The following is an 11405-nucleotide window of genomic DNA, read 5'->3' as shown; positions in this document are numbered from 1 at the left end:
TCTAGAGCAGGGGTGTCCAATCCTGCTCCTGGATGGCCAACGTCCTGCAGAGTATAACTCCAACCTGTTTCCAACACACCTGCATGAAAGTTTCTAGTAAAAGATCAAAATACCTTGATTAGCTCTGTCAGGTGGGTTTAATTATGGTTGAAGCTAAACTCAACAGGACAGTGGCCATCCAGGAGCAGGATTGGACAACTTAGGCCTGGGACACATTAGGCCGATTTTAAAACTGGTGGAGACTTAAAGTTTGTTTTCTTTGCACACAAAAAGTATTCTCGTAGCTTCATAGCATTATGGTTGAACCACTCATGTCACAAACTATTTTAATGATGTCCTTACTACCGTTCTGGGCCTTGAATGTGTCAGTTGCGTTGCTGTCTATAGAGGGTCAGAAAGCTCTCGTGTTTCATTAAAAATATCTTAATTTGTGTTCTGAAGAGTTCCTCTGTCACACCTCTCATACATATTCAGGTTTGCGGAGCAGGATGTGGAAGTAATCAACACCAGACAACATCCAACAGCGTGTACTTTGTTGTATCGGCTCTATGATTACCAAGCCAGAGCTAAACCCACCCTTAGCGTGTCTTCATCCAGATCCTTGACTTCCTGGATCATCTGCTGAATCTCCTGTGGCGGAAGGGCTGAGAGCATGGATTGGGCACAGACATCTGTGGCTGAAGTGAGCGGTCGTTCAGGTTTCCATTCTTCCTTCTCGCACTCCTCCCCTCTCTCGATGGTACGCTCCCTCAGTTTAGCCAAGCTGTAGACCAGATATAAGTTAGCTTGATTGAAAGTGCCTTTGACCAGAGATGGCCAACACTGTTTCCGAAAGATTACCATATCCTGCAGAGTTTGGCTCCAACCCTATTCAAACCCACCTGAACCAGCTAACCAAGGTGTTCAAGATTAATTGAAAATAAATATCTTAATTTGTGTTCTGAAGATGAATGAAGGTCTTACAGGTTTGAAACGACATGAGGGTGAGTAATGAATGACAGAATTTTCATTTTTGGGTGAACTAACCCTTTAAGGACAGTTCCAACTGATGTTTAACATTATAATCTTCCAAACACACACACTACACAATTAGACCAGACCGCGAGACTACATGCATGCAGGTTGTAGTATCATTTTCACAGTGAGATGAGATCTCACAGAGACTTGAGAAATCAAACGTGACTTGGGAAGAAAAACAAATGGAGGACGATCGGTGTCATCAGCTGGTTCTTCTTGCATGAGTTGTGTTTCATGGGAAGAAAAACAAAGGAGAATATGAAAAGAATATGGGTGATCTTCTTTCTCAATACTCCACGTTCGTGGCATGTTTGTGGCTGTCAAGTTTCAGCTATAGAAGCATGCAACATCCAGTTGGTGAAGCTTGCTTGCTCTCACTGGAAGGTGTCACGTCAGAGGCAACCCTGATCAAGATTTGTAAATTTATCAAACATGTTTGATATTTGCGATCTGGGATCGTGCGGGTTTTGACGTGATTGGGAGCAGTAAAATAATCATAATGACACCACACAATTGAAGGATTTTTGGACAAAAAAAATCTCACAATCGCTATGGGGGGTGGGGGACAAAGAGGGCTCAAAATCAGGCTTGAAATCTTTAAGTGTGTGGCCAGCCTTAGACTTCTTCAAACTACAAGCAAATTTTACATTTCACTTGCACACGTTGTGGCCAATTTAATCACATCTGTAGACTACTTTAGCTCAAACATGCATGACAGGAAAGTGTTTTTTTTTCTAACAGCGATAAGGACTAGTTTGAGAGCTTGCAAGACATTAGCATGAAATGGTCTGTTGTTTGTGACTAACTCAAAAGATCTGCATTTCCGCTTCTTGTTTAATTTAAAACAGATTTGCGAATGATTCAAACCTCTGCAATGCCTTTATCGTGCAGCCAGTTCTCAACATAAAAGAAGCTGACATTGTTGGCTCTAGTCCCTGCAAGTGATCTTATCCCATCAGCCAACACAACACTGCACAGAGTGTAATTATACCCCAAACGATTTCATTTTCAAGGCACATTAGTCCTGCGTCGTTTTCAGAGATAATATGCTTGGATAAGTTGCATACCTTACAGAGAAACCCTTTTCGTTGTTTTCTAGTGCTGTTGAAGGTGGGAGCTTTTCACCAGGAGAGTCTTCCTCTATTGGGTTATGAAGAGGGGATCCTGGTGGGGCGCTCCAGGGGTTCCCAAACCGAATGCAAGGGGACTGCGGCAGGGATTGCATTGATCGCATCAAAGCATTGGACACTTGGTTGCTGAAGGACAAGATGATCCCAAGGCTCTCCCCATCCAAGCCGCTTGAGTTGGGGGCATCTGAAGAGGGACTGAGGGGTAGACTCCGGGTCCTCAAGCTCACCGCATGAGTTCCTGCACCTTCAGTTTTTTCTATAGGACCCTCCTTTGAGCTGCTCGATCTCCTCGGGACGTGGCTTGAAGGGGGCAAATCCTCTTCAGAAGGTGAGGGTTCTTGCTCAGTCTCAGTAGCAGGTGGAAGCTCTTTTGTGGAGTCAAGAGCAGGTTCCTCAACAGGGATCGACTTACAGGGCTCTGAATCATGAGAAGTTGATTGATTTTCTTCCTCTGCCGGGGAATGATGGGTCTCTGAAATGATATCTGAACCGAGGGAAGCTGGTTCTTGCTTTTCTTCTTCTGGAGGCTGGGTGGTGGCTGAAATTGTTGGTGTAGACTGGCAGCCATCATTATTGTGCAAGTTGCTTGTGGTAACTTTAGTTCTCCCTGCATTGCTGTAGTCTGCAGATGAGGTTTCAGTCGTCTTCTCCACTGGAGGAAGAGACGCAGCTGGGGCCAGTCGCCTGCTTGGCCTTTCGGCTCCATCAGGACTTGAGAAAGTCTCAAACGAGTTGATCTTCTGTCTGATTGACAAATTGGCTCCCGTTGAAGCGGCCCTCAGACTAATCCCAAAGGTCCTGCCAGTATCGTGGCTCCTGTTATGCTTCGGTTCCGGATGCTTCAAAGCTTCTGTTATCGATTTCCCAGACTTAATGCTCTTAATGCTCTGACGTGCCCATGCAGGCTTTGGAGCCACCGGGGGGGCTTTTTTGCCATTGGGAGATTGCTCAGATTTGGAGTCTGAGGTGGTGTTTGTGGTTTCAGAGGCCGTGCCATTAACCTCACTATCTCCATTTTGGTCACTCATGGTTTTGTAGCAGTAGGACTGGTTCTCTGGGCTTTCAGTCAGCTTTACCCAGGGGTCAAGTGGTTGATCTGTACTGACCTCCAAACGAGCCTGACGTCTCAGACCGACCCGCTTACTCGGACTACACACGTTAGATGGGGAGTCTGGACCTGTAACATAATAGTGTCCTGTTCATTTCCTTTTAATAAGCTGTCGAACAGAGAACTGCAAAGTGAGAACTAACTCACATGCTGCCTCACATCCAATATTTGTCACAATTGTTTTATTTTCATTCAAAAATAGAATGTGATATGAATATATCATATAATATGAAAATATTATAATATAATAATATTACTATAATATGAATGTTACAAAGAAAAGAAAAAACATTGCTTTTCTTTTATAAAAATCTTGCTATACAGGAACTTACTGTTACCAGCTGAATCAGGAAATGAAAAGTCTCAGCATACATGTTTTGATCTTGCTCAGAATAGTATCAAAGTCAATCAAAGTTATGCAACCTACATGACATACGTTTCTCTTTTTGATCTCGTCACGTAATAATATTAACCAGTAGTAGGTGTATTTCAGGTTAACGTACCTCTGTGCTGTCTGTCCCCTCTGTGTGTTGAGTCACTTTTAGGCTCAGAGATACAGGCAAATGCTTTAGTTCCGACTTCTGCGCCTTCAACCACTTCCTGTCACAAAAACAGGAAATGGTTGGCTGAGTTCGAGTCTTACAAAAAAATCGAAAAGGTGTAGAAATGCATTCGGCATCATTTCGTCATGCATCACTGTTGCACACAGAAACACACACTAGAGCCATGCCGCATGCCAAACACTCAAGCATTTCAATACCTGAATCACACATATGACAAAAAGATGCACTATTGTGCAAATAAATGTTTGTATAAAGTGCACACAGATTCAAAATTTTCATCAAACACTGACATGAACACGTCCAGAAAGAAGTAGCATAAATTTCTACGTACATTCTTAAACAGAAGCCTTGAGATCTTTCTCAAAGCCCTGTATAGACTGCAGAAAAACTAGATGCATGTGGAGAGACAATAAAAGATTGTGTAAGGCAATAAAAGTTTTTAAATAATTATAGTCACTGTAAAATCAATGCCTATTTAGGTAAAAAAAAAAATTATTTGTAAAGGAAATAGAAATTAGCATAAAGGAAATGCATTTGTAAAATGTATAAAAGTGAATGTTTTAGATTTGTCCCCATTTTTCAAGTTTTTATCACCGGTTTAATCAACTTACTGAAAGATGGTGTGCATATATTCACTGTAGTCTGACCAACTGAATACTGCTTAGTTTTATTTGGTTGACACCTGTTATGGTGCACTTTTAAATGAAATTAAACTAAATTAATCAAATAATGCATTGTGCGAGACTGATGACTGAGTGCACCTTTAAAAAACATAAAAATGTCTCATTCACTTCCTGTTGGGGTCCTGATTAGCCAATCATTAAAGCAAGAGATGGCCAGATTAGAAATACTGTATGTGAGTCACTCCATCTAATCACAATAATTGACAAAATATTCAAGTAATGGAGTTACTTAAATTATTTTGTTTTATATTTCTAGATTTGAAAATAGATAATGGCAATATGTTTAGTTTTCACATTGTTAAATTTGACACATTTCAGTTTTTCACAGATCATGATGAGGACTGTCATCCTGTTGAACAATTTCCTCATTTTATCGGAAATTGCATAAAATAAAAAAACTATTTGCACACAATGTGTTATGTTTATATATACTTTTATATTTGCTGTCCAGTCAGATGCATTCAAAAATCCATTCAAAAAATCTAAGGAAAAAAAATGAATGCCCCTTTTCTCATTGAGAATTATGACAGCTGCTCACGTGCTCTTTGATGGTGCAAGATTTTCTCATGCAAAACCTGTGAAAAAGTTGCCAATAAGGCAAGGGTTGCAGTTAAGCCAATCATGTCTTGACTTACTCAACTACCATTTATGGGCAATGCATCAGTCTTACAGTGAAAACCGCCTACTTGTAAACAGTCTCTTTGACAGAGAGCAAAAAAAGCAGTAGTTTAAAGTAGATTTAAACCTGTATATAATTAATTTATTGTGCATAACCTCACTGACATATGTATTGCTGGGCAAACCTACACAAGGAAAAGAAAACAAAGAACAAATCATTTTAATTGAGTCAAAACAACCCCTGAATATTCTTTCTTTAATAAAAAATAGTGCATTTCACAAATGTGACTAGCCCTACCTGGCAGTTGCTTTGAGAAGGCAGCAGATCTTCCTCTTTCACTGGTGAACCTCGACTAGAGCCGCCCGAATCAGTGAGCGCTTCCTGACTGCTGACATCCTGTCGTCTGCAGTACCTCCGTGCCTGGTTTGTTGCTCCTTGCATTGAGCTCCTCACCACACCTGCATGCACATCTAATGTTTGTTGTCCAGTGAAATTCATTGGACATGTATAGGGAATCTTATAGTCGTCGTCTGCGAACGAGGCTGGAGACAGTGTGTTATTAAGTGAAGTTTCACTGTTGGTTGTTAAAGAGACGTCCATGCTCTGTACTCTGGTGACGTGCTGGGGTTCGAGGAAGGATTGAGTGGTGGTGCTGGCCGGTATACAGCGCTGGCTGTAGGCTCCCTCACTGCACGATCGCATCATGGGTTTCTGTGCTCGTCTACAGGTCAGCTGACTCGTGCTCCGGTCCAGACAGCGGATACACTTCTGTCTGCTGTGAGAACAGGCATCGGATCTCCTCAGACCTGAGATGAGATACAGACATGTCTAAACCAACTACTGATCTTCTTCACAGGATAAATAATCATGGACAAGTTCATTTTGTACAAACAGGAAACAAGACACTAAGCAGACATGGCTCATCTGAGCCTTTGATGCAAGTCCAGGGTTCCCACACTTTTGACCTATGAATTTCCATGACATCTACATGAGTTCATGATTAATAAATTAATTGAAATAAAAATAATTTTAATTTATTCAGGTTTCCATTTGATACCAATCTTTTTAAATAATGGATTTAAATTATTATTATGATACAAACAAATTGATATTTTTCTCTGGTTTGCACAATTGTTTGTACTCTATACAGTACAAAATACAATATCTAACAGAATAGTATAATATTTTATATATACTTAAATTATATTAAATTATAAATATTATTATTAATTATTAATAGCATATTTCAAATAATTTTATTTATATAGTTATTGCTGTAATCTTTGAATCATATTAAATGATTATTATTATTATTTAATTATATATATAGAAGAGGGACTGAGGGGTAGACTCCGGGTCCTCAAGCTCACCGCATGAGTTCCTGCACCTTCAGTTTTTTCTATAGGACCCTCCTTTGAGCTGCTCGATCTCCTCGGGACGTGGCTTGAAGGGGGCAAATCCTCTTCAGAAGGTGAGGGTTCTTGCTCAGTCTCAGTAGCAGGTGGAAGCTCTTTTGTGGAGTCAAGAGCAGGTTCCTCAGCAGGGATCGGCTTACAGGGCTCTGAATCATGAGAAGTTGATTGTTTTTCTTCCTCTGCAGGATGGGGCTCTGAAATGATATCTGAACCGAGGGAAGCTGGTTCTTGCTTTTCTTCTTCTGGAGGCTGGGTGGTGGCTGAAATTGTTGGTGTAGACTGGCAGTCATCATTATTGTGCAAGTTGCTTGTGGTAACTTTAGTTCTCCCTGCACTGCTGTAGTCTGCAGATGAGGTTTTAGCCATCTTCTCCACTGGAGGAAGAGATGCAGTTGGGGCCAGTCGCCTGCTTGGCCTTTCGGATCCATCGGCACTAGAGAAAGTCTCAAACGAGCTGATCTTCTGCCTGATTGACAAATTGGCTCCCGATGTAGCGGCCCTCAGACTAATCCCAAAGGTCCTGCCAGTATCTTGACTCCTGTTATCTGGATGCTTCAAAGCTTCTGTTATCGGTTTCCCAGACTTAATGCTCTTAATGCTCTGACGTGCCCATGCAGGCTTTGGAGCCACCGGGGGGGCTTTTTTGCCATTGGGAGATTGCTCAGATTTGGAGTCTGAGGTGGTGTTTGTGGTTTCAGAGGCCGTGCCATTAACCTCACTATCTCCATTTTGGTCACTCATGGTTTTGTAGCAGTAGGACTGGTTCTCTGGGCTTTCGGTCAGCTTTACCCAGGGGTCAAGTGGTTGATCTGTACTGACCTCCAAATGAGCCTGACGTCTCAGACCGACCCGCTTACTTGGACTACACACTTTAGATGGGGACTCTGGACCTGTAACATAATAGTGTTCATGTCCTTTTAATTTCCTTTTAATGAGCTGTCGAATAGAGAAGTGCAATGTGAGAACTAACTCACATGCTGCCTCACATCCAATATTTGTCACAATTGTTTTATTTTCATTCAAAAATAGAATGTGATATGAATATATCATATAATATGAAAATATTATAATATAATAATATTACTATAATATGAATGTTACAAAGAAAAGAAAAAACATTGCTTTTCTTTTATAAAAATCTTGCTATACAGGAACTTACTGTTACCAGCTGAATCAGGAAATGAAAAGTCTCAGCATACATGTTTTGATCTTGCTCAGAATAGTATCAAAGTCAATCAAAGTTATGCAACCTACATGACATACGTTTCTCTTTTTGATCTCGTCACGTAATAATATTAACCAGTAGTAGGTGTATTTCAGGTTAACGTACCTCTGTGCTGTCTGTCCCCTCTGTGTGTTGAGTCACTTTTAGGCTCAGAGATACAGGCAAATGCTTTAGTTCCGACTTCTGCGCCTTCAACCACTTCCTGTCACAAAAACAGGAAATGGTTGGCTGAGTTCGAGTCTTACAAAAAAATCGAAAAGGTGTAGAAATGCATTCGGCATCATTTCGTCATGCATCACTGTTGCACACAGAAACACACACTAGAGCCATGCCGCATGCCAAACACTCAAGCATTTCAATACCTGAATCACACATATGACAAAAAGATGCACTATTGTGCAAATAAATGTTTGTATAAAGTGCACACAGATTCAAAATTTTCATCAAACACTGACATGAACACGTCCAGAAAGAAGTAGCATAAATTTCTACGTACATTCTTAAACAGAAGCCTTGAGATCTTTCTCAAAGCCCTGTATAGACTGCAGAAAAACTAGATGCATGTGGAGAGACAATAAAAGATTGTGTAAGGCAATAAAAGTTTTTAAATAATTATAGTCACTGTAAAATCAATGCCTATTTAGGTAAAAAAAAAAATTATTTGTAAAGGAAATAGAAATTAGCATAAAGGAAATGCATTTGTAAAATGTATAAAAGTGAATGTTTTAGATTTGTCCCCATTTTTCAAGTTTTTATCACCGGTTTAATCAACTTACTGAAAGATGGTGTGCATATATTCACTGTAGTCTGACCAACTGAATACTGCTTAGTTTTATTTGGTTGACACCTGTTATGGTGCACTTTTAAATGAAATTAAACTAAATTAATCAAATAATGCATTGTGCGAGACTGATGACTGAGTGCACCTTTAAAAAACATAAAAATGTCTCATTCACTTCCTGTTGGGGTCCTGATTAGCCAATCATTAAAGCAAGAGATGGCCAGATTAGAAATACTGTATGTGAGTCACTCCATCTAATCACAATAATTGACAAAATATTCAAGTAATGGAGTTACTTAAATTATTTTGTTTTATATTTCTAGATTTGAAAATAGATAATGGCAATATGTTTAGTTTTCACATTGTTAAATTTGACACATTTCAGTTTTTCACAGATCATGATGAGGACTGTCATCCTGTTGAACAATTTCCTCATTTTATCGGAAATTGCATAAAATAAAAAAACTATTTGCACACAATGTGTTATGTTTATATATACTTTTATATTTGCTGTCCAGTCAGATGCATTCAAAAATCCATTCAAAAAATCTAAGGAAAAAAAATGAATGCCCCTTTTCTCATTGAGAATTATGACAGCTGCTCACGTGCTCTTTGATGGTGCAAGATTTTCTCATGCAAAACCTGTGAAAAAGTTGCCAATAAGGCAAGGGTTGCAGTTAAGCCAATCATGTCTTGACTTACTCAACTACCATTTATGGGCAATGCATCAGTCTTACAGTGAAAACCGCCTACTTGTAAACAGTCTCTTTGACAGAGAGCAAAAAAAGCAGTAGTTTAAAGTAGATTTAAACCTGTATATAATTAATTTATTGTGCATAACCTCACTGACATATGTATTGCTGGGCAAACCTACACAAGGAAAAGAAAACAAAGAACAAATCATTTTAATTGAGTCAAAACAACCCCTGAATATTCTTTCTTTAATAAAAAATAGTGCATTTCACAAATGTGACTAGCCCTACCTGGCAGTTGCTTTGAGAAGGCAGCAGATCTTCCTCTTTCACTGGTGAACCTCGACTAGAGCCGCCCGAATCAGTGAGCGCTTCCTGACTGCTGACATCCTGTCGTCTGCAGTACCTCCGTGCCTGGTTTGTTGCTCCTTGCATTGAGCTCCTCACCACACCTGCATGCACATCTAATGTTTGTTGTCCAGTGAAATTCATTGGACATGTATAGGGAATCTTATAGTCGTCGTCTGCGAACGAGGCTGGAGACAGTGTGTTATTAAGTGAAGTTTCACTGTTGGTTGTTAAAGAGACGTCCATGCTCTGTACTCTGGTGACGTGCTGGGGTTCGAGGAAGGATTGAGTGGTGGTGCTGGCCGGTATACAGCGCTGGCTGTAGGCTCCCTCACTGCACGATCGCATCATGGGTTTCTGTGCTCGTCTACAGGTCAGCTGACTCGTGCTCCGGTCCAGACAGCGGATACACTTCTGTCTGCTGTGAGAACAGGCATCGGATCTCCTCAGACCTGAGATGAGATACAGACATGTCTAAACCAACTACTGATCTTCTTCACAGGATAAATAATCATGGACAAGTTCATTTTGTACAAACAGGAAACAAGACACTAAGCAGACATGGCTCATCTGAGCCTTTGATGCAAGTCCAGGGTTCCCACACTTTTGACCTATGAATTTCCATGACATCTACATGAGTTCATGATTAATAAATTAATTGAAATAAAAATAATTTTAATTTATTCAGGTTTCCATTTGATACCAATCTTTTTAAATAATGGATTTAAATTATTATTATGATACAAACAAATTGATATTTTTCTCTGGTTTGCACAATTGTTTGTACTCTATACAGTACAAAATACAATATCTAACAGAATAGTATAATATTTTATATATACTTAAATTATATTAAATTATAAATATTATTATTAATTATTAATAGCATATTTCAAATAATTTTATTTATATAGTTATTGCTGTAATCTTTGAATCATATTAAATGATTATTATTATTATTTAATTATATATATATATATATATATATATACAATATGTAATATTTTCATTATATAATACAATGTATATTATTCATTATAACATTTTTTTTTAGGTCTGGAAATCTGAAAATTAAAAAAAATCCATTCATTTCCAAGTTTTCCATGCCTGTAGGAACTGTAAATCATGTTGGACATGATTTGAACCATGTCTCAGGTGGGCATAATATTTTTTCCTTTTTAAGATCCTTGCACACTTAGTCCAAAAATTCTGTATGCATTTTTTGTATTCGTCATCCTCTCCTATCAAAATGCTTCCTAAGGATGCAAAAATGCAGAAAATTGAACCTGGTCCGAATTTTTTTTTTTTTTTTTACGACAGACGAAAGTTTCGGAGGCAGTGTGTAAACGTGATTGACACAATATGAGGTTGTATTTATTTTATAACGTGCGAAAATTTTGGACGAGAATTTCAGACCCAGTGTGCAAAAACCTTTAGTCCAAGTCATGGGCCTTGGGTTCCCGCTTGTAAGTAAAGAATAACATTACAACTAAAACAGTGTTCAACTTGGCCTGTTTCACACATGTACATAAGCAGCACACAAACAGCATTTTTTTCCCCAGTAAATCTGCCTGAATCCAAACACAACCACCTCTACGTTGCATTACCATTTGGATGCAATTGTGCTCCTCATAATATAAAAGGGATAGTTCACCCAAAAATGAAAATTTGATGTTTATCTGCTTACCCCCAGGGCATCCAAGATGTGGGTGACTTTGTTTTTTCAGTAGAACACAAACGAAGATTTTTAACTCAAACCGTTGCAGTCTGTCAGTCTTATAATGGAAGTGAATGGGAATCACGGCTTTGAGAGTCATAAAACAT

At 39.1% G+C, this 11405-nt stretch overlaps 1 protein-coding gene across 1 annotated transcript in view; it reads right to left on the bottom strand.

Annotated features, from left to right (window-relative positions):
* LOC107737007 (pro-interleukin-16-like) overlaps positions 1 to 11405 on the bottom strand; it is a 61243-nt gene that overhangs the window by 6537 nt on the left and 43301 nt on the right. The window contains exons 17-25 of the mRNA XM_016548404.1: positions 9525 to 10033; positions 8257 to 8313; positions 7866 to 7962; positions 6460 to 7425; positions 5418 to 5926; positions 4150 to 4206; positions 3759 to 3855; positions 2085 to 3324; positions 577 to 763 (exon numbers count right to left, since the gene is read on the bottom strand). Of these exons, the coding sequence (XP_016403890.1) occupies positions 577 to 763; positions 2085 to 3324; positions 3759 to 3855; positions 4150 to 4206; positions 5418 to 5926; positions 6460 to 7425; positions 7866 to 7962; positions 8257 to 8313; positions 9525 to 10033 (3719 nt within the window). The remainder of the gene's footprint in view (positions 1 to 576; positions 764 to 2084; positions 3325 to 3758; positions 3856 to 4149; positions 4207 to 5417; positions 5927 to 6459; positions 7426 to 7865; positions 7963 to 8256; positions 8314 to 9524; positions 10034 to 11405) is intronic.

The sequence above is a fragment of the Sinocyclocheilus rhinocerous genome, unplaced genomic scaffold (genome assembly GCF_001515625.1).
Source record: "Sinocyclocheilus rhinocerous isolate Xijiao unplaced genomic scaffold, SAMN03320098_v1.1 scaffold433, whole genome shotgun sequence".
Lineage (NCBI taxonomy): Eukaryota > Metazoa > Chordata > Actinopteri > Cypriniformes > Cyprinidae > Sinocyclocheilus > Sinocyclocheilus rhinocerous.
Note: the sequence above shows the minus strand (reverse complement) of the source record. Positions and strands in the feature narration are given on the sequence as shown.